This window comes from Bubalus kerabau, chromosome 22, assembly GCF_029407905.1.
Source record: "Bubalus kerabau isolate K-KA32 ecotype Philippines breed swamp buffalo chromosome 22, PCC_UOA_SB_1v2, whole genome shotgun sequence".
In the NCBI taxonomy this organism is placed as follows: Eukaryota; Metazoa; Chordata; class Mammalia; order Artiodactyla; family Bovidae; genus Bubalus; species Bubalus kerabau.
The window spans coordinates 33041434-33066047 of record NC_073645.1 but is presented as its reverse complement, the minus strand read 5'-3'; the positions used below and the strand labels follow the sequence as shown (position 1 = coordinate 33066047).

Here is a 24614-nt window from a genome sequence, read left to right as displayed (position 1 = left end):
TCTGGTTATCATACCAGGGAGATACTACTGTATTCTGTGAGGAGAGGCCAGGGATGCTGCTAAACTTACAATGATGCTCAAAACAGAATCATTTGGTCTATAATGTCAATAGCACTGGGGTTGAAAAACTCTCAAGTAGAGGAAGAAATAAGAAAGCCAAGAACAAGAATTAACAAAATAAAAGACAGGAAACAAGAGAGAGTATCAATAAAGCCAGGAGTCAATTTAAAAAAAACACACAGTAAAACTGATGAACCTCTTCAAAGATTGATGAAGAAAAAAGGCAAAAATTACCAATAAAAAAAAAACCCAAACAAACCAATTATCAGGGATGAAAGAGAGCACATCACTACAGATCCAACAGACAATAGAGGATAATAAGATACTATTATGAACAGCTTTATGCCAATAAAGTCCACATTGAGACGAAACGGACAAATTTCTTGAAAGATAAAAATTATCAAAACTAACTCAAGAAGAAACAGAAACCATGAATAGTCTTGCATCTATTAAAGAAATTGAATTTATAATAAAAAAAAACCTGCCCACAAAAAACAACCCTCTAAGCCCAGAAGTATTCATTGGTAAATTTTACCAAGCATTTATGGAATAAATCATACTAATTCTACAGGAAGTATTTCAAAAGATAAAGGAAATGGTAACATCTCCCAAATCATCTTGAGGATCATATTACCCTGATATCAAAACCTGACAAATTACACTGAAAAACAAAACCACAGATTACCATTCCCTTGTGAACACAGACACAAAAATTCTTAACAAAATACTAGCACATTTATAGAAACTATCAGTTTTACAATTAAAAAAAAAAAAAAAGCTTGCCTGGTCTTTGTCTCAACTTCCAAGGACAGAGCTTCTGAACCTTTGAAATTTCCTCAGTTATAGGAATTTCCTCAGTTAGAGCCCTTGGACCACAACTGAGTTTGTGCTAAGGAAATGACTTTAAATCAGGCGTTAGTTATGCCAGAAAGATCAATCATGTAATTAGAGGATTTGGGCTTTAAGCAACTGAGAGCAGCCAACCTCTGGGGAGAAGAGGGTCAGAGAGATGGAGTTCAATCACATGGTCAAGGATTCAATCTATTGTGACTACATAATAATATGGGGAAAAAAAACAAAAACAAACCCCTAGAATCCAAGGTTCAGATGAGCTTACTGGTTGAGGAATACATCAATCTGCCAGAAGGGTAGGGTATTCTGATTCTCTAGGAAGAGGACACAAAAGTTTCATGCCCAGGACTCTCTCAGACCTCACCCTATGCATTTCTTCATTTGGCTGGTCCTGATTCATATTATTTATAATAAAACTTGAAATCATAAGTATAGTACTTTCATGAGTAGTTCTAGTAAACTACTAAACCTGAGGGGAGTGTGGGAACCCATAAATTTGTAGCCAATTGGTCAGAAGTTTGGGTGGCTGGGAACTCTTGAACTCATGTCTGGCATCTGTAGTGAGGTCACTCATGTTGGGGACTGCACCCTTAAACTTGTGGAGTCTGCTAACTAGAGATGGTTAGCAGCAGTATTGCAAAATACACCATGATCAAGTGGGGTTTATTCTAGGACTGCAAGAAGTTTAAGATTCAAAAAACTCAATGTAATTAACCATATTAACAGAATAAAAAAGAAAACCCATAGTATAATCTTAATAGATGAAGAAAAAGCATTTGACAAAATTCATACATCCATTCATGATAAAAACTTTCAGCAAATTAGGAAAGAAAGGAATTTCCTCAACTTGTTAAAAGGCATTTACAAAAAAAACTAGCTATACTCAGTGGTGGAAGAATACATGTTTTCCCATTATCAGAAGCAAGGCAAGGATGTTCCCTCTCATCAGCTTCTATTCAATACTAGAAGTCCTGGCCAATGAAATAAGGCAAGAAAAATAAATGTCATACAGAATGGCAAGGAAGAAGTAAAAATAGCTTTATCGTGCTGTGCTGTCACTTCGGTCATGTACAACTCTTTGTGACCCTGTGGACTGTAGCCCTCCAGGCTCTTCTATCCATGGGAGTCTCCATGGAAGAATACTGGAGTAAACAACATTATATAGTGTATATTTAGAAAATTCTAAGGAATATGCAAATTACTAGAAATAATAATTGAGTTCAGGAAAGTCAGTTTATAAAGGCCATATACCAAATTCAATTGGTATTTACAATAGCATCAAAGAATATTAATTACTGTAACAAATATTAACTCAAACAAAATATGTGCATTACCCATACTATAAAAAACTAAAAAATACTGTTGAATTAAAAAAAAAAAACACCCTAAATAACTGAATAAATGGGGAGATATACCATGTCCACACAACAAAAGAGTCAATGTTGTTCAGATGTGTCAAGTCCCCCCAAATTAATCTATCGATTCAATGCAATCTCAATCAAAACTCCAGTAGGCTTTGTTGTAGAAACTGAAAAGCAGATCTGACAATATATGTGAAAATGGAAAAGACCTACAACAGTAAAAGGAACTTTTGAAAAAGAAGAACCAATTTGGAAGACTTACACTACCTTATTTCATGACTTATTAGAAAGACTACAGCAATTAAGATAGTGTGGCATTGTAGTAAATATAAATATTTAGATCAATGGGACAGAATAGAGAGTCCAGAAATAAATTCACATATATGTGGTCAATTCATTTTTTATGAAGATGCCAAAGCAATTAAATGTAGAAATGCCTTTCCAATAAATGATACTGAAACAACTGGATGGCCATTTGCCGAAAAATGAACTTCAACTCTTACCTTACACCTTCTATAAAAATTTAACTCTAAATTAATCTTAGATCTAAATGTAATACTAATATTATAAAACTGCTAGAATAGAAACATTAAGAGAAAAATTGTATGATGTTGAATTATGCAAAGATTTCTTAATAACAAGCATGTACTTTAGAAGATAAACATGTAAACTGAACTTCATCAAAAAATACAACTTTTGTTTTTCAAAAGACACTATTAAGAAAATGACAAAGGCAAACCACTGAGGAGAAAACATCTGCAAACCACATATGTAATAGAGAACTTGTATCCAGAATTTACAAAGAAATCTTACAACTTAATAAGAAAACAAACAACTCAATAAAATAAAAAGCAAGAGATATGAAAAGATACCTCACCAAAAAAGATATATCAGTGGCAAATAAACACATAACAAAATGTTCAAAATTACTAGGAAAGTGCAAAGTAAAATGGTGAGACACTATGACACACCCACTAGAATGGCTAAAATTTCAAAGACTGACAATACCAAGTGCTATCCAGGATTTGGAGTTACTGGAAGCACCCTACACTGCTAGTTAGAATGGAACATGGTCCAGCCACTTTGGAGAACAGTTTGGTAGTTTCCTTATAAAGTTACATACACGGTTACTATGAGACCCAGAATTCTAGGTAGCTAAGAAAAATGAAAACTCATTTCCACAGAAAGATCTGTTCATAAATGTATACAGCATCTTTTCTTATGATAGCTAAAAACTATACACAACCTAATGTCTATCAACTGGTAAATGATTAAAGTGTGGTAGATTCATACAATGGCCTCAGCAATATAAAGGACTTAACTTTTGAGTCACAGGACAACATGAATGAATTTCAGACAATATTACACCAAGTGAAAGAAGTCAGACACAAAATAGTATATGTATGATTCCACTCATACGAAATTCTAGAAATGGAAAAACTATAGTGACAGAAAACAGATCAGAAAGTGGAGACAGGAAACTGACGACAGGAGCATGAGATAATGATGCTTGAGGTGATAAAAAAAAGTTCTGTATCATAACTGTCTTGGAGGTTTACGACTTTATACACGTCAAGTCACTGAATCATAACCTAAAAATTGAGGAATTTTACTGTATAGAAATTACACTGCAACAAAACATTTTTTTTAAGTTATAAATCTCATCCTGCAATTGGCGCAATACTCTAATCTACCGCAAAGTACTCAAGAATGAGACTAAGACATCATTTACTTTTTCCAGAAAACTAATAATAAAAATTACTAGAAAATGCATATTTTTAAAACATAAGTGATTTGGATACTATCTGGACTTTTCATCTACTTAATTTTTTTTTAATTTCTGGCATATGATTAATCTGCTGTCAGTCAAGAGTACAAACAGTCAAATCTTAATCTTCACAACAGGAAGTCAACAGATAACAAGCAGGATAAGTTTATAACTTAGAAATATGAAAGCAAACAGCAGAAGAAACTGTTAAATTATTGGAAGTGGCAGCCTCTAGGAAGCAAAAATTGGATGAGGAGAGATGAGGCAGGGGAATGTTATTTTTCTTTATAATCCAATTAGTATTAACTTTTGTAACTATATACATATACTTTTTTAATATTAAAAATAAATGTAAAATAAAAGATAACAGCTCTCTATTCTTAGTGCCAGAAATTCAGATGCATCTAATATATACTAAAGTTATACAATATTTGTGAAATAATCATTTCTTAGGTTAAAAAAAGCAATAATGGAAACCACAGAGGATTGTGAAGATTAAAAATAACGCTCTTAAATGTATTTTCAAAAGTTCAAACAAGACACTTAAAAAGACAAAACACTAATCATCTAGACTGCTTCAACATTCTAAAAATCCTTTAAAATGGAAAAAATATCAGTGATTTCCTAAATCAGTATTTTAGGAAGGACTCAAGCATGAAGTAAACATTTGATAGATACTTGTTGAAGGAAAAAAAGCCAAGTGGTACCATAATTAATAGCACTACTCATAACAGAAGGCCCATAGATTCTAATTTCCATTGTTAATATACTCCATTCTTTGCTACAGTACTAGAAGCAAACATAGATGTAATACGTGTAGCTATTTCAAAGAACCTTACTGTCTAAAGGAAATATATCACATAAAAAAGTGATTCTCAAAGGGACTAAGGGAGGAGAGGTTGGCAGGAGAGCTGAATTCTTGCTCTGGTTGCAGTAGGAGAGTGGAGGTGACACTCCCCACTCCTTACTGGTTTATTTCAAGTTTGAAAGGAATCACTGCTGTGGAGATCATTTTGTAATGTATGTGTGCCTGTGTGCTCAGTCGCATCCAACTCTTTGTGACCCCATGGACTATAGCCTACCAGGCTTCTCCGTCCATGGAATTTTCCAGGCAAGAATACTGGAGTGGGCTGCCATTTCCTACCCTAGAGGATCTTCCTGACCCAAGGACTGAACTCCTGCATCTCCTTCATTAACAGGGGGATTCTTTACCACTGTGCCAACTGGGGAGCTCTTTGTAATGCATGGAAGTAATAAATCACTATTTTGTACACTAGGAACTAATACAGTATTGTTAGTCAATTATACTTCAAAAAAAAATCAAGCTCATAGAAAAGGAGATCATATTTGTGGTTACCAGAGGCCAGGGGTGAGGGGAGGGATAATTGGATGAAGGCAGTCAAAGGTATAAATTTCCAGTTAGAAGGTAAGTATCAGGGAGGTAACATACAACATACATGAAAGTTGTTAAGACAGTAAATTCTAAGAGTTCTCACCACAAGAAAACAAAAATTCTTTCTGTTTCATTTTGTATCTATATGAGATGAATGTTCCCTAAACTTACTGTGATAATTACTTCATGATGTATATAAGTCAGATTATTAAGTTGTACACCTTAAATCTATATAGTGCTGTATGTCAATCATATCTCAATAAAACTGGAAGAAATAAAAAAGGAAACATTGCTTAATATTCATTCATCCATTCCATTGTTAGTTCTTAGCATCTGTAATATGTTCAAGATCCTTCACTATTTTACTGCAATAAATAGGACAGGTAAAGAGGAGAGTGAAAAAGTTGGCTTAAAGCTCAACATTCAGAAAACGAAGATCATGGCATCTGGTCCCATCACTTCTTGGGAAATAGATGGGGAAACAGTGTCAGACTTTATTTTTTGGGGGGCTCCAAAATCACTGCAGATGGTGATTGCAGCCATGAAATTAAAAGACACTTACTCCTTGGAAGGAAAGTTATGACCAACCTAGACAGCATATTCAAAAGCAGAGACATTACTTTGCCAACAAAGGTCCTTCTAGTCAAGGCTATGGTTTTTCCAGTGGTCATGTATGGATGTGAGAGTTGGACTGTGAAGAAAGCTGAGTGCCAAAGAATTGATGCTTTTGAACTGTGGTGTTGGAGAAGCCTCTTGAGAGTCCCTTGGACTGCAAGGAGATCCAACCAGTTCTTCCTAAAGGAGATCAGTCCTGGGTGTTCATTGGAAGGACTGATGCTGAAGCTGAAACTCCAATACTTTGGCCACCTCATGCGAAGAGTTGACTCATTGGAAAAGACCCTGATGCTGGGAGGGATTGGGGGCAGGAGGAGAAGGGGACGACAGAGGATGAGATGGCTGGATGGCATCACCGACTCGATGGACATGAGTTTGAGTGAACTCTGGGAGTTGGTGATGGACAGGGATGCCTGGCGTGCTGTGATTCATGGGGTTGCAAAGAGTTGGACACGACTGAGCGACTGAACTGAACTGAATCTTTTTTTCAAGTTTTACTGATACATATTATAAAATTCACACATTTTTAAGTGTTTTTGTAAAAAATCCAATGAGTTTTTGTAAACTTACGTATTTGTGTAACCATTACCACAGTCCACTTTTAGAACACTTTTATCACCCCAAAAATGCCCTAATGTCCATTTGCAGACAATCTCCATTCCCACCCCTCATCTACCACTAATCTGCTTCCTGTCTCTATAGTTCTGCCTTACAAATGCAAACTTCATATAATGGAGTAATGCAAATATGTACTTATATATCTGACTTTGTTCACATACTTTTTTTGTGTTTCATCTATTTTGTCATATGTATGAACACTTTTTTTTTTTTATTACTGGGTAGTATTCCACTGTATAATGTACTATATTTTGTTTATCCACTCACTAGCTGAGGGACATTTCAACTGTTTCCAACCTTTGCTGACTATGAATTAATGCCATGACCGTGCATGTTCAAGTCTTCCTGTGGACTCCTGTAGAATAAGAGATCTTCATCTTACAGGACAGTCGCCTTACACTTGTTACACTTTACCATTAACATCCAAGTTATTTTTCACATTTGTAAAATGGTCAACAATATGAAGCACATAACAATACTTAATAAATATTAAATTCCTACTGATATTTAAAATGTTTGTTAAAAGAATAAAAGAAACATGTTTCTCTGCTATTTCTGATAATATGGGTCTTAAAATGTAAAAAACAAAACAAAACACATAATTTTGTCTCCAACGAGTATATCTGTTACAAATAAACTGACAATGAGAATAAAGCTATTAAACATCCCTGGATCCATTTCATACAAAGCAATCAATTAAGCCTAAGTTTTTCTAAAAGTCTTCTCAAAATTATGTCAACATTTGGTTTAAACATTACCTTCAGGTCTACATAATCATGCTCAAAGTATCCAGTCATTCATTTACTTAGTATTTATTGAGTACCTACACTGGAAATATAAGTACTCTAAAATTTCAGTCTCTTCTCTCACATAGCTCACATTCCATCATCCATTTTTTTGTTAAAAGTAAATAAATAAGGCAGGATTTATTAAGAAACTTGCACCTACGCACCATGCCTGGGGCACTACGTTCTTACAGCGTTAGATAAGCACCATGCAGCTCCTAAACCACATGCACATGTATGGCTGTCCTTTTGCTGTCCACCTGAAATCATCACAACATTGTTAATTGGCCATAGTTCAATATAAAATAAAAGTTTTTAAAAAGTGTTTAAATTTTATACAAATAAATCATTCTGTTTTTTTAAACAGTCAGTGGACTAAATACAGTGTTTGGTAAATTCCACTACAATACAGACTGAGCTTTAGGTAAACACCCTCCCCCCTTGCCCAATAAACAATGATTCTATAGAAAAATGAAATTCAAAAACTTCTTTTTGACATATAGCGCTAATTACAGGAATGTAACCTGCCTTCCAAAGGACAACTGAGTGGGTAACATGTTAAAATGATAAAATGAAGTACACCAAACCTTTAGAGCCAGGCCTAGAAATCTACATTTTAAATTGTAACTTACATGCATTTACTGTTACCAACAAAGACTATAAAAATCAATCCAACAGACTAAGTATTAATGACAGTATCTAGAGTTTTTGTGAAGACTGAAGATCACTTGTTCTGTTATTCACATAGAAGACATAGGATTACGGTGATCCAAATTAAAAACCTAAAAATTTGCTTCTTCTAATACCAAGGCAAACTTACCACATTTTACTCTCCAGTCTCTTTTATTACATAAAAGGAAAAGTTCCTTAAAGTTCCTCAAAGAGAATCCTAAATTGCCCCTAATTAATCAAAATGAGAGTAAAGGAAAATCAGTTGCTTTATCAAAATAGATGACTGACTAAAGACTAAAATTATGTTCTTCTATAATTTAAAAATGCTCATTTCAAATGGCTTCAAAGCTCTCATTATGTGGCCTCCACAAATGGTGTTTACATAGTGTTCTCAAAGACTATCAAAAGTATTTCCCATGATAAACAAAGACAAGGAAATAAATACCACATGGAAATCCTTTTATACAATGTCATAAAACTAAATAAAAACAAAATCCGTTAACACTTTTCCCTCAAATGTATGCAGTAACGTTAATAACAAAATTGTCTACTAAACCAAATAATTTCTCTTATAAAAAATTCATTCAGTTCAGTTCAGTTGCTCAGTAGTGTCCAACTCTTTGCGACACCATGAATCACAGCAGACCAGGCCTCCCTGTCCATCACCAACTCCCGGAGTTCATTCAAACTCATGTCCATCGAGTCAGTGATGCCATCCAGCCATCTCATCCTCTGTCATCCTCTTTTCCTCCTGACCCCAATCCCTCCCAGCACCAGAGTCTTTTCCAATGAGTCAACTCTTCGCATGAGGTGGTCAAAGTATTGGAGTTTCAGCTTCAGCATCAGTCCTTCCAATGAACACCCAGGACTGATCTCCTTTAGAATGGACTGGTTGGATCTCCTTGCAGTCCAAGGGACTCTCAAGAGTCTTCTCCAACACCACAGTTCAAAAGCATCAATTCTTCGGTGCTCAGCTTTCTTCACAGTCCAACTCTCACATCCGTACATGACCACAAGAAAAACCATAGCCTTGACTAGAAGGACCTTTGTTGGCAAAGTAATGTCTCTGCTTTTGAATATGCTATCTAGGTTGGTCATAACTTTCCTTCCAAGGAGTAAATGTCTTTTAATTTCATGGCTGCAATCACCATCTGCAGTGATTTTGGAGCCCAAGAAAATAAAGTCTGACACTGTTTCCACTGTTTCCCCATCTATTTCCCATGAAGTGATGGGACCAGATGCCATGATCTTAGTTTTCTGAATGCTGAGCTTTAAGCAACTTTTTCACTCTTCTCTTTCACTTTCATCAAGAGGCTTTTTAGTTCCTCTTCACTTTCTGCCATAAGGGTGGTGTCATCTACATATCTGAGGTTATTGATATTTCTCCTGGCAAACTTGATTCCAGCTGTGCTTCTTCCAGCCCAGCGTTTCTCATGATGTACTCTGCATGTAAGTTAAATAAGCAGGGTGACAATAAACAGCCTTGACGTACTCCTTTTCCTATTTGGAACCAGTCTGTTGTTCCATGTCCAGTTCTAACTGTTGCTTCCTGACCTGCATACAGATTTCTCAAGAGGCAGGTCAGGTGGTCTGGTATTCCCATCTCTTTCAGAATTTTCCACAGTTTACTATGATCCACACAGTCAAAGGGTTTGGCATAGTCAATAAAGCAGATGTTTTTCTGGAACTCTCTTGCTTTTTCGATGATCTCGTGGATGTTGGCAATTTGATCTCTGGTTCCTCTGCCTTTTCTAAAACCAGCTTGAACATCAGGAAGTTCACAGTTCACGTATTGCTGAAGCCTGGGTTGGAGAATTTTGAGCATTACTTTACTAGCGTGTGAGATGAGTGCAGTTGTGCGGTAGTTTGAGCATTCTTTGGCATTGCCTTTCTTTGGGATTGGAATGAAAACTGACCTTTTCCAGTCCTGTGGCCACTGCTGAGTTTTCCAAATTTGCTGGCATATTGAGTGCAGCACTTTCACAGCATCGTCTTTCAGGATTTGAAATAGCTCACCGGGAATTCCATCACCTCCACTAGTTTTGTTCATAATGATGCTTTCTAAGGCCCACTTGACTTCACATTCAGGGATGTCTGGCTCTGGGTGAATGATCACACCATCATGATTATCTTGGTTGTAAAGATCTTTTTGTCCAGTTCTTCTGTGTATTCTTGCCACCTCCTCTTAATATCTTCTGCTTCTGTTAGGTCCATATCATTTCTGTCTTTTATCGAGCCCATCTTTGCATGAAATGTTCCCTTGGTATCTCTAATTTTCTTGAAGACAAAACATAAGACATTTCACCGTAACACTATGTTATGGAATCCCTAAATCTCCTTGAATGCATGTTAAGTTTAATCAGTGAACAAGAATATACTGTGAATCTATAGCATTTTCACAGTAACCTATTGTAACCTTTTTATTGTAACCTATTGTAAAAAATTAAACAAGTGCACTCTCAGAATGGAACTTGTTCATATGCAGGAGACTTCCTATAGGAGAGAAGTCTGCATCTCAGAAAAGGGCCCTCATCTGGCCATACTGCTACCTTGATCTTATACCTCTAGCCTCCAAAACTGTGAGAAGTACATTTCTGTTGTTCACAAGCAAAAAAAAAAATTGTAAACAAATTTAGGCTATTTACTTATTCTCTGCACCAGCATCTGACATAAATAAAAACTGCCCTGTCTATAACATCTTACTGACTTGTATTATTTATCATTTTTATTATATACACTGTCTTTCCAAATATATCACAAACACGCATAACAACAATTCTATGTATAAGTTCAATAAATTTGGTTACAAATTACTTTAAGGGAACAGTTTCAATAGCTAGCAAATAAGGAAGCAAATTGCAAAGGGTAAAAAAGAGCTCTGGTGGGAAAGCATTAAAGTAGGAGGTACAGACCACACACTTTAGGCACTTCCCAGAGCAGACAAGGAAAACACTAAAATACATAAAATTCAGGCTGTAGTCACTGAATCTTAGTTTTTAGCAGATTATCACTGAGGACTGTTTGCTGATTCCAGAGAAACAAATCCCAGGGATTTCACTCATCTTCTAGTTGTACCTGTAAAAGTTACTTTGCACATCAGTCCAGTTTCCTTATTAATAAATAAATAAATTCCACTTGACCTCACAGAAGTGTTCTGAAATTCAAAAGAAATAATAATGTACAGTAAAGGAATCTGTACACAACTAGTATATTAAATGCAAAGTGTTACTGTTACTATTATTGAAAATGGATTCCACCCTTTGATTCAGCAATTCTACTTCTTCAGGTCTATCCTAAGGATCTAGGTGGACAAATGCACAAGTATCTATATAAAGATGTTCACAGTAGCCCTGTATGGGATGAAAAATTAACATTTTAAATGTCATTAACAGATAATTGGCTTAACAAATTATGTTACACACATGAAGTAGAGTATTATGCTATTATCAAAAATGATTTAATAGACATGAACTTGAAAAAATGTTCAGGATAAGTGAAAACAGGATTGCAAAGGTTCACAATCCCAAGATGCCTTCTTTCATCTTTCAAACTTGATCAGGTCCTCTATTATGACCTTCATAGGATCCTCCAGCTTTCTTCTGTTAAGCTCATCATAACTTGAAATAATATATTTATATGTTTACTTGATAACATGTGTTAGATGATAATGAAGAAGGTATATTAACACATATGTGTATACAGATACATACATACACACACAGACGGAGGGGGAAAAAAGTCTGCCAGTATTTTAATATGTCAGAAGCCAAAATGAAAATTAAAATATACAAGCTTAAATTACATTAGCACTATCGAACAGAAATGGAATGTGGATACATATTTTGTCAAAACCACACTACAAAACCTCTTTGATTAGATTAGTATTTAGGAAACTGTCTTCACTTGAGGAAAAACAAAGAATAATGCTACAATATATCCAAAAGGAGGCAATGCTGTTTCATTTGTAAAGAGAAATCCAGAAGAGAAACCTTTTTTTAGGCCAAAAGTCCCGCCTGGTTAGAATTATGCATATACTGCTTAAAATCAGGCTTGATATTAAACTCAGTCACTTAGAGCTATGAGGCTTGGACAAATCACTTAACCATCCCTAGTATGAGTTTTAACCATAAAATATATGATAATATCTTACCTTCATAAGGCAGAGAGCTATACCAGATGAAATCCAGAACTCCCTTTCTGTGATTTGTGATCTTTTATACTTTAGCATCAAATGACTATTCTACCAAAAGCCTTTTATCAAATAAGAACAGCAGTTGTTCCACCAACTTACAAGCCATGATCATGAAAGTCTCCTTCAATTATACTTCTACAGGGGGATATATTTTTCAGAAATCCAGCAACCAGAAACTTATGCTTCAATACATCTGAGTTTGTTAAAGTATATAAATAATTCAGAAGTTTTCATTTAAACTTGGTTTTAGTGGAAGACAAAAATATCACAGAACACATAAGACCACATCATTCAACATATAGGAAGTACTTGAAGAACAATACTAGTATCATTAAGAGTTTAACTACTACTAATTTCTACTTTTGGCCTTGAAACTTTGAGAGTTCTCTATTGGACAAAGATCCAGTTCTTTAAGACAGAATAACTGAAAAATAAAGACTAGTAATAAATTTCTCAAAAATAAGGCTTCATTCAATTATCCTGTGAACAAATAGGTGCATGTTTAAGAATAAAAATAGTATATGTCAAACTACTTCCACTAGAAAAAAAATCCTCTACAACTATTCTAGAAAAAGAATTCACCCTACTCCTGCAAAACAAAAACCCTAAAAATCTATGAAGATGACAGACAAAAAGGATATAAAGCTGAAAATGTAACAATACATCATTCCCTCAAAAATAAGTCTAAAACATTTCATTATTTTGTAGTTTAAAAAGGTTAAACTAAAGTCTTAAAAGCAAAAGGAAAGTTGTTTTGTTTTTTAGGTCCTCAATCTGAGCAGATAGTACTGAAATACTGCTGCTGTTATAAGATTCTTTAGTATCCAAAGAATACTAAAGAAATAACTTGAAATTCAACAATAAACTGGTAAAGGTATACCTCGGAGATACTGGGTTTGGTTCCAGACCACTGCAGTAAAGTGACTCACAATTTTTTTTGTTTCTCAGTACACATAAAACTTGGGTTTATACTACATTATAGTCTATTAAATGTGTGACAGTATTATGTCTTAAAAAAACAATGTGCATACCTTAACTCAAGAATATTTTATTATTTAAAAATGCTTACTATCGCCTGACAATGCAGGGTTGCCACAAACCTCCAATTTGTTTAAAAAAAAAAAAAAACAACAGTATTTGTGATGAACAACAGAGGGAAGAACAATAAAACAAGGTATGCCTGTATTTTCTACTTTATAGATCACCTTAAAATAAAGAAAATTACTGTATGTGTGTCACAATCTCATACCAGTATTTACTGCCAATATTTGACAGATTTCTGGTTCTTTGCATAGACAAGTTTTGGTATCGTTTTACTCTCATGACACAGGATGATAACAGTATTCTTTAATATTAATTGTATTTTATACATGTAGTTTAATATTAATTGTAGTATTTTATACGTGTAGTCTAATACATGTGTTTAAAAGAACTGGCAGATTGAAGATTTTTATTCTTCAAATACTGTACATTGTTTTCCTTTCCAAATGTATTGTCAGTAATATCCTTCCAAATATAAAGCAATCAGAGTTCGCCAAAGCAGAAATTGCACATTCTTATATTATTTCTATTCAGAGTCTAATATAATACTTGGCACAAAAGAAAAACTCAGTTCCAATTCCAGATAGTCTACTTGGAGTTTGAAAAACCTTCCATTCTTCAAAAACCTACTGTTTAAAGAGCACTGTGATAGTTACTGGGGATAAATCTTTAAGCAGAAGAGATTCAATCCTTGCTTCCATGGGATTTTTAGTCCAATACATGAGACATGAATATATCAATCATATGGATGCCATGAGGTATGTGACCACCTGATCCACTTTGGCAGATGAGAAAATGCTTTCCTGAAGAAGTTATTATGGAGCTGAAGCAAGCGTGTAATTAGTGATAACTTGGCAAAAGGGGAAGAAAAACAATTCTCAGAAGAGAACAGAGTATGTGCAAAGACCCTGAGGTAGGGGAAACGTGGTGTATTGAAGGAACTGAAGGAAGGCTAGCCAATATAATTCATCAGAATTGCATTTGGGACGAGATTGGTTGCAGGGATACCAATTAGGAGGGTCACAAGAGCTGTTCAGGTAGAAGTAATTGTATCTTGGATTAGGACGGTAATAACGAAGCTAAGGGGAGAAGGCAATGGCACCCCACTCCAGTACTCTTGCCTGGAAAATCCCATGGACGGAGGAGCCTGGTGGGCTGCAGTCCATGGGATCACTAAGAGTCGGACACGACTGCACGCCTTCACTTTCACCTTTCACTTTCATGCATTGGAGGAGGAAATGGCAACCCACTCCAGTGTTCTTGCCTGGAGAATCCCAGGGACGGCAGGGCCTGGTGGGCTGCCGTCTATGGGGTTGCACAGAGTCGGACACGACTGAAGCGACTTAGCAGCAGCAGCAGCAACGAAGCTAAGAGAAAAGGCAGGTTCAAGAGATATGTAGGAGAAAACTGGTGTTACACCGAAGCCATGTCGGTGTAATATCAATTACACCGAGCTGTGTTAGTAGAGTTTTAGTTAGTAGAGCTGTGTTAGTAGAGTTTTAAAGATAAAGATGAGAGATCTTGGTATTTTTCAGTTGTGAAACCAAATAGTAAAGAAGCTGGGAATTTATCTGATACTGCTCAATAAGCCAGAGAGCAACTGCTGCCAGTTCTCTAATAGCAGTAACACCTTAGCAAGGGTGATTTTTAGGAAGTGTGCCAGAAGGCCATGAACCAAGACTACAGTAAAGTCAACCATGAATTTAAAAAATAATTATGTACTATATATCCCATGCCCTAATTGTCAAAAGGATCCCAAATGAGCGACTGACCTTAACTGAACTGAACTGAAGCTACAGATTAAAATAACCATATGTAAAAGAAAATTAGACATAATGAATTAAAATCAGTAAAAAATAGATAAAAGATACAATAGTACAAAAACATGAGAAAATGAAATTATCAGGTATAGGCTATAAAATAATCAGACTTTTAAAGAGATGGGAAAACTTATGAAAATATTTATAGACAGCAAGAAACTATTAAAAATAAAATACCAATTTGGAAAGCAACCAAATAGAAATTCTAAAAATGGAAAATACAAAATCTGAAATTAAAAACTATAGATTATACACAACTAAATCAGATTTATTGAGCAAAATTATTGAAGAATATAGAGAGAAAATATGGAAATGCAGAATAAGAAATGAGACACAAAAGACACTATGAAATGTTGTATTATATAGCTATTACTATGTTCTGTAATATATTTTTACAGAAGACAGTAAAACGAGAACTTTGCTTTTAAGAAATGTACATAATCAAGAATACTATGCTCAATAAATTATTTAAATTGTTTAAAAAAAAAAAAAAGGATCCCAAATGATAAAATTAAATTTTCATGGTACATTCTTTTAATGTCACACTGTATCACTCATTTTCTCTCCTTTGTACTTCTATGAAAGCAAGGTTTCAAGACTTGGGAGAAAGAATAGGAATTTATAATATTATGAGTCAACTCTCAGCACAAGTTTATAAAGTAACATTTTATATCAGGAATATCATATTATACCTGAGAATATTAGGGGGGGAGTCAGTCAACATTGTATCTTAGGTATGCTACAATGTCAGGGAAACAAATGTTACTTTATGACATACCTTCAAGATGCTTAATAGAACAGCAACTTCCTTATAGGTACATATTTGATAGGAAAATAAGACACATACACTTATCAAGTCTAAATTTTACCAGTTTTATTTGTTAAAATCTTCATTAAATGTAGTAATAACAGGGAGTCTATAGTGTTCCCTTACAAATGAAACAACACCACTATCTCCCCAATACCCCAGTACTAGAATTTGATCATTTGCTCCCTACTCTATGAAGCAGAAATCTTAAAACATAAAGACAAATAATTTCTAGTGTTCCCCTTTAACATACTAGTTCTCATCCAAAGCTTCTGCTGCTGCTGCGAAATCACTTCAGTTGTGTCCGACTCTGTGCGACCCCGTAGACACCAGCCCACCAGGCTCCGCCGTCCCTGGGATTCTCCAGGCAAGAGTACTGGAGTGGGGTGCCACTGCCTTCTCCCTGTCATCTAAAGGCTCCACCCTAAATCCCACATATGGGTAGACCTTTAGATAATATATCCTAAAATCTTTTTTTCTTTCTTACTATTTATATTTCCATGAAAAATTATTAGTCTTAGGTGGTCCAATGCACATGTAATTATTTTCTCTTGAGTACTACTAAGAATAAAGTGGCATACTTGTAGTCTTATAAATTTTCTGACATGCTGTGCCAAAATACACAGTAATTAGCAACGTGGTCTGACACACAATGCTATGCTATGCTAAGTCACTTCAGTCGTATCCGACTCTGTGCGACCCCACAGACGGCAGCCCACCAGGCTCCCCCGTCCCTGGGATTCTCCAGGCAAGAACACTGGAGTGGGTTGCCATTTCCTTCTCCAATGCATGAAAGTGAGAAGTGAAAGTGAAGTCGCTCAGTCGTGTCCTACTCTTAGCGACCCCATGGACTGCAGCCCACCAGGCTCCTCCGTCCATGGGATTTTCCAGGCAAGAGTACTGGAGTGGGCTGCCATTGCCTTCTCCGCTGACACACAATAGTAGACTCCTAAAAAGAACACTTGGAGAAGGCAATGACACCCCACTTCAGTACTCTTGCCTGGAAAATCCCGTGGGCGGAGGAGCCTGGTGGGCTGCAGTCCATGGGGTCACTGAGAGTCTGATACGACTGAGCGACTTCACTTTCATGCACTGGAGAAGGAAATGGCAACCCACTCCAGTGTTCTTGCCTGGAGAATCTCAGGGACGGGGGAGCCTGGTGGGCTGCCGTCTATGGGGTTGCACAGAGTTGGACACGACTGAAGTGACTTAGCAGTAGCAGTAGCAAAAAGAACACTAGCATGAAAGAGAAATTCCAAGCCAAGCAAAGTATAAGTCAACAGATGACAAACACATTAATGACCTGTAACATAACTGGTAAAATCTAGAAATACACATCTAATTTATGCCTTTGTAATTCTTGAGTTGTCAGTAAAAATGTCACATCTGCAATGATGGGATGGTGTACTGAATAACCAATATAGTAACTGATCTCTAAAACTGTCAATAAATCAGTGTCACAGAACTTCAGGGGAAGGACTGACCTTGGTGAGCATGTACTTAATCCCCTCAAACTATGACAACAGTTAAGGACAGAGGAAAAAAAGTAATGAGATCATATACTTGATTTCTAGAAAGTAGGAAACAATCAATATATACTCATACCATGGCAGAACCCAGGCTTGATTTCCTATCTAGTACTCTTCCCATGCCTCAAAGTAAAAAAAAAAAAATTTCTAGTCTATACATGGATTGGAAAATTCATAAACTCCTGAATATAGGTTTTAATTGCTGATACCTTAACCAGAGAAACTGTGAAGGGCAGGAAAATGTATAAGTAATTCTTGTTTAATGCTGCCTATTTTGTTTAATATGCTTACATATTTTCATCCCAAACCTGCCAAACCACAACAAACACTGAAGACCCACACATAAACATAAATACAGCATAATACACTTATGGCTAAATAATTTTATACTTTTAAAAATTATTTAAAATGTACAGAATAGTCTTAGCGAAGAAAAGAAGCCAAAAAAGGAGACACAGATTTAAAGATACTAGTGACTTGCCACAGTAATGTTAGAAAGGCAGAGTGGAAAGATCCAACGTTCTGAGCACTGTTATCTACAGGAACCTCAGGTTTTCTGCATCAATGAGAAAGAGCCCCTACTCCTGCTCCCTCCCAACCCACATCTTGAAGTGCTACCCAACTTCCTGTCTGGAGTTCTCCAAAGTCTCCCAGCAAACTTAGTTACTCAGAGAATGCTCTGTGCCCCTCCAAAATGAACGCTTACATTCTCTAGAAAAAACTTTGGAAAACAACATTTAAATCCTTTCATCATGGAAAAGGCAAGCACCAGCTGGTTTTAAGACAGGCTTTTTGAAAATTTCATGAGATGAATCTTTAGAACACATAGGCCCTCTAGAACAAAAACACTGAAAAGATAGCCAGACACTACCAAAAATTTTCAAAAAAACAGAAGTCAACTATGTCTGAGTATATATCCAAGTAAGCATTTTCTAGTATCTGTTTCGATTGAAGGATAAACATCTTCTTTCCCTTTTTTTTTTTTTTTTTTGCTTTAAGAGCTCCCTTACCAATTAACTGTTATCATCCTTAAAAAATACAGACCATGACCAACTTTCTACTGCATCTAAATATTTTTATTTCTTTACCAAAACCCTTGATTCTGCTTTATATCCTCCTTATTTCTGATTTTTTAAAATTCTTGCATCTCTCAAGTTTAAAGCTGGCCCAAGATTACTTTTAGCATATGGCTGCATGCATGGACACATGCGGCCGAATCTCTAAACTTACTATCCCTCTCAGTCACAGACGTCTACATTTGATAATCCCTAGCAAGAACTTTTTTGGTTGTTTTGCCAGATTCTATTCTTTCCCTTCTACACAAAGTCAGGTTAGGATTCCTAGACTTATTTATTTTAAAAGGGCCAAATTCTGAGGGATGGTGATAAAGGCACCTGCTTGGCTGATAGTGTTGCTCTAGACTTGCTATTAGAGGTCAGATGGGTCAGCGCTTCTGCCTGAGTCTGTGCTCCCTCCCTTCAGGTGCCCTTTCCAAACCTCTGCAGCTCAATACCTGTTGGCAGTGCTGGTGTTGCTGCTCCCGCTGCTGTGTTTCTGTGCTCGGCTCAACCTCCGTGGGGGCTTTGAATGCTGCAGCCGGGGGCTCGGCATGGAGGGGAACGTTGAGGCGTAGCCATGTTCACACTCTAAACAAATGGCAAAAAAAAAAAAAAAAAAAAAAGAGGAAGAAGTAAGAGGGTAAGAGGAATATACCCAAATTCCTGGATCTACAGATCTCTAGTCCTTTCAGTAACAGGCTGTTGAAAACAGAGAAGAAAAAGAGGTAAATTTTTTCCATTCTTTCTGATTGGAAAATAAGATTCCCAGTCCTTTCCTGGTCATCAATCCTGTGACATTATATACAGACCCAACTCACACTTGGAAGGTGTACTAACACTTCCTCTAAACCAAGGAACTTCTTCCTCCTCTTCAAAATCCTTTTCTCCAAGAATTCTTGACTCAAACACCCTCATTTCTGAGACCAGTTACCAGTCACCTAAATTATTTCATTTGTTTCAAAATCCCTTTTGGTATAACTGTCCCCCTTCAAGGTGTCTCTATAAGCCCACATTTTTGTGTACTTCAAACAATTCAATCACCTCGTTTTAGGAAGACATTTTCTCACGACACCACAATTTCCAGGGGTTGCACTCAGCACCCCAATCTCTTTACATAGCCCTTAGTCTCTGTTCCTAAGGGAATCCCAGTGCATCCTATTTGGATGTGCAGAGGTCACTTCCTCACAAGTACCTGTCCACCTCCCTGCTCTTCAGCAGGCATCCCGGTCTGGGCTCTGGGTCCTGTCTCCCCGACCCCGACACGCATTCCTCCCGTCCCCTCCTCCGGTTCTTCACGTCCTCTTTCTTCCCGGGTCCTCAAATCACCTCCACTCTCAACACTCCTCCCCGTTCCTCCCCTCCCGTCCACCTCCACTCAGGGCAGCCCCAGGTTCCAGCCTGGTGCCTCCCTCAGTCTCCCCAGGAGACAGTGTCCTCCCCTGCTCCCCTTCCTGAACACACATACACCCACAGGTGCCCCTCACACACATGCACGCGTATTGCCTCATGTACCCCTTCATTCACATGCTCACTCCCTCTCACATGCTACCCCCTCACATAGGCACAATTCTCCTCACACACGCACCTCCCTTACCCCACCCTCCTGACACACGCACCCCTCCTCACACACGCACTTCCCTCACATGTAACTCCTCACACGCACTTCCCTCACACACACACCCCTACTCACACACGCATCCCTTCCTCACACGCACCCCTTCTCACACACGCACACCCCTCTTCACACGCATCCCCTCCTCACACGCGTCCCTTTTCAAACACGCAATCCCCTCACACACAGTCCCTCCTCACACACGCACACCCCTCTTCACACGCATCCCCTCCTCACACGCGTCCCTTTTCAAACACGCAATCCCCTCACACACAGTCCCTCCTCACACACGCACCACCTCCCTCCTTGCAACGCACCCCCGTCTCACACAAGCACCCCCTCCTCACAGACACCTCTCCTTACACACACACCCCTCACACCAGCCGCACCGCACTCCCCGCGCGGAAGAGGAGTGCGCGGGTTCAGGCAGTGGCAGAGGTGGTGGCGTCCAGCCGTTACCTCGGTCCCGGCGCTCCAAAAACTCGGCAGCTTCCAGCAGGCGCTGCACGTTGATCATCCGCACCTGCTCCATGGGCACCGCGGGCGGCAACCCGGGCCTCTCCGCGCTCCCTTCCCCGGCCAACAGGAGGCGCCGCAAGCGGCTACAGTCCGGCGCCGCCCCGGGACATGTGCGGCGGGCCGGCAGGCCAGCCCAGCCGCGGCTCGGCGCGCTCTCCGCCGCCCCCGCCACCCCCGCCGCCCCGGCCACCCCGCCGCCCCTGCGGCTCCGCTGGCAACCCGCGCGGGGTTTGTTTACCTCTCCGCGCGAGCACGGGGGAGGGGCGGGGGCAGTACCGCGACCCGCCCCCTCCCGCCCCTTCCTCTGTCTCCTGGGAAATGTAGTCCCGCCCTGCCCACTGCACGCCGGGACTCGTAGTATGCACGACGCTTTAATGCGCCTGCGCCTTACCAAGTTCCGCAATGGCCGCCGGGAAACGCAGTCCGTTTGAATTTCTGCCTCCCAGGTGGAAAGACCAAGAGGTTTTCTGTGCTTTGCTTCTTGGAGGGAAGGATTTGAACGACTGTGGGTCTACTTCCGGGGAACCCTTTTCTCAATGACTCCTGGAAGGTGCCCAGGAGCTGGAACATGTAGTTCCACAGTGCCCTGTGTAGTTCCACAGTGCCCTGCTCCAGTTCTCCATCTACTACTACTTTCTCCTGGAAGTTCCGTGCCTTGGTTACCCTATCTGCAGAATAGATACTTGAAAAGCCAAAAATCCCAGCTAAGGAACACGAGATGATCCCATCAGAGCCAGAGAGAGCTCCCATAAGGCCCTTCTTCATAGTTCACAAAGAGGTAGTGTTTTGTTTTTTAACCTTAATTTTAAAAATTCCTTTCCCCTCCCTCAGCCCTTCATTCGTGATTTTAGAGACTGGCAAACCTCCCTGGTGCTGCAACTGAGAGATACATTTCGGTCGCTAAGTGATTTGGTGCTGGAGTCACACAGGGCTCAGTTAAAATCCTGACCCTTCTATTTACACTAACTCTGTGGACTTTTCAGACCTCATATGCCTCGCGTCTATATCAGATGTAATGACTCCATTTATCCAAACACTGAGGGCCTGCCATGTACAAGGCACTGCACTAGGCATAACGTGTACAGTAACAGATGAAACAGACACGGGCCTTACTCTCAAGGAGTGTATAGTCAGCAGGGCTTATTGTGACGATTAAAGGAAATAATACCAGAAGTTAGTACGTGGCACTCAATAAATGGAAGCTATGATGATCATTTCTCTCATGTTCTCCTCCACAGAGAGGGAACTGAAAGCAGAGGCTAAAGACTGCAGGACCACATTAAAAGACTGCCAATGACTGCCCACCCCCCACCCCCACCCCCACCCCCACACATCGTCTTTCCAAGTCCTCACAATCTAGACCAGAGTTTCTCAACCTCAGCATTACCAATATTTTGGGTGAATAATTCCTAACTGGGGGAGGGATGGGGTTGGTGGAGACCTGTGCATTGAAGGATATTCAGCGGCATCCCTGGCCTCTACCCACTAGATGCCAGTAGCACACCACCAACTCAGGTATGACAACCAAAAATGTCTCCAGACATTGCCAAAAGCCTCTTGGGGCACAAATCACCTCTGATTGATAATCTCTGGTCTAGGGCAAGGAAAGGCAAGAAGATCATAACTGTTGAAAGCTCTAGGAGCAACCTAGGAATTGTGTAAACATCCATAACTTTCCCCACCCTCATTATTTTATCCTGCCGGTGGACATCCAGAGTAACGGGAAGCTCTTGGTGAGGGGAGAATTTCCCCTTCCCTGTGGTCACTCCAGTGGCTACTGCAGAAAATACCATCTCAGAATGAAAATGTTATTCTCAAAAATGTCATGGGCTTCATGCTGCATTCTAATATTCTCTCCCCCTTTTCCCCCCAAGAGTGAACAAGATTTCCAGTGAGGTCAAAAGCTGCAAAATTCTGCCAACCTTTTAAAATATTACACTTGGCACCACATGTACGAACCAAATAGATGTTCGATCAAATACAGGGAGACCCAAAATGAGAGATGTTCACAAGCCACAAGATAATTTTTTTTTAAGGTATTGAAACAGGAACTGTCCTTTTTCGGCTGTTAGCTAGGTTGCTTCAGATCTGGGCTTTCCCACTGGGCGTCGGTAACAACCACCCTCCACATTCAACAAGGGACACGTTGGGTAGGGGGAGAAAGGAATTATTTAAAAGAAAATACCTATTCACTCAGAACATCTGTAAGTTGAGGGTAGAAATTATTAGGTGGAAAGTTTCTACCACTTGCAAAACCACTTTAAGCTTTAGATCCTAAATTGCTAAGGGCTACCCCAGGAACTTAAAAGAGGTAGTTTTATAACAAATAAAATTCTACCCCATGGGAGGTAAACCTTGTGACATGCAATCAAGGAGAAAAGTACAGACTGAAAATACACATGGGTTCAAGATGGGTTTAAATCCACACATCATAAGCCCTAGCAGGTTATTAAGAGAAAGCAGGATGCTTGGTGCACATGTCTGACCTTTCATAGTTGACCTCCAGATGAATTAACCAACCCTTCTTTTAAAGCTATGGCCAAGAGGGAGTGGAGGAGATGGAAAGTAGTGTGAAAATCACCAAAAAGCCACCTGCATATGTTGAAGAGAGATGAGATGATGGTGATGGTGGGCAGTGTTAAGCACTGGTTTCTGTACAGAAATACCCAGGCTCTTCTAACAGCAGTTGAAGGTGCCACTTCCTTCTTCCTGCTCCAGCTGACTCCCAGAGTTCTTGCATGGATACTGGCCACAAGGGCCTCCTACAGCACAAAGCTTGGGGCTCTAGCCTAGAAAAGGATGTCACTCACAAACCATCCTAAGCACCAGCCCAGCCTGTGAGAACCCAGAGGCAGCCACGGCTTCTCTTTTGCAGATAAATCCGAATTGCACTACAAATGCAAATGGGGAAACTGAGGAAAAGCAGGGCTTCTAAAGTCTACTGACAAAAGAACCTGGAATCTTACTCATAGTCTCTGGTTCTTCTGTCCTCTCCCTCAAGGGAGTATCTCACTCAGGGGAGTCTCATTTGATGGTGGAAAAAGTCCTCCAGAGTCCCCCAGCCCTATAACAAACACAGCCTGGATGGGGACAGTCTGCCTTCTGGAGAAAGCAGGCAAAGCTCCCCATTCTTAGGGGTCCTTTCCCTGAACGGTTTACTCAAAGTAAATTTTCAAATGCCTTATTGCAGATTCATGAACAGAGGAGGAGCCTGGTCTGTGTTACATCACTTCTGCAGACAGAAAAGAGGAAAAGAGGGGAGGGGGCCCTGAGGTTAAGGTACAAGTCCAAAGTCACTATTAGTGACACCTGGTGCTTAAGAGAACTGCCTTGAAACTGCAGTGCTTACTGTGCAGGGCACTGTTTTCCGAAATTATCCTTAAGGGGGGTGGAGGGGCGGGGGTGGTCGTCAAATAAACAAGGTTGGGAACAGGGTGAGTCCTGAGCTCCTAAATAAGAATCCTAAGAGTTATACATCTTTCCATCCCCCACCCCAGAGTGACAACCGTAGCGTCCTCCTTGCCTCTCCCCTCGGAGCCCAGAAACGTGAAGAGCAGCAGAAAACCTTTTCTTCTGCCGAGTGAGTCAGCCTTGCCTAACTTCATGCGTAAGCTGTCCTCGAGTCAGCGGCAGCTGAGAGCTGCGGGTCTGTGTGCAGCCGAGATAAATTTGGGTCTAGAAGGGATGACGTAATGCTAAATCCGAGAGGTGGCTGCCGCCTCCCAGGGCTCCAGTCGCCAGGGCTGCCGGCTGACATCCCAACCACACGGAAAAGCACCACGACCCAGGTGCCTGAGCTGGGGAGAAAGGGAAAGGACGGACATGGGGGGTGGGAGGAAATGGCAGGGGGAGGCAGCGGTACTCTGAGATCGCTGAATCTGGAAGTTTGTTGTTTTTTAACTTTGGTTTTC

The 24614-nt window shown here is 39.3% G+C and overlaps 1 protein-coding gene across 3 annotated transcripts in view; it reads right to left on the bottom strand.

The window, feature by feature from the left end:
• Window positions 1-24614, bottom strand: part of MXI1 (MAX interactor 1, dimerization protein) — a 93020-nt gene that overhangs the window by 55649 nt on the left and 12757 nt on the right. For 2 of the 3 annotated variants that reach the window (XM_055560356.1, XM_055560355.1), the window contains exon 2: window positions 19028-19160. In XM_055560356.1, coding sequence (XP_055416331.1) covers window positions 19028-19160 — 133 coding nt within the window. Of the gene's footprint in view, window positions 1-19027; window positions 19161-20643; window positions 20848-24614 lie in introns of those variants that run through there. The other variant, XM_055560357.1, reaches the window with a different exon arrangement.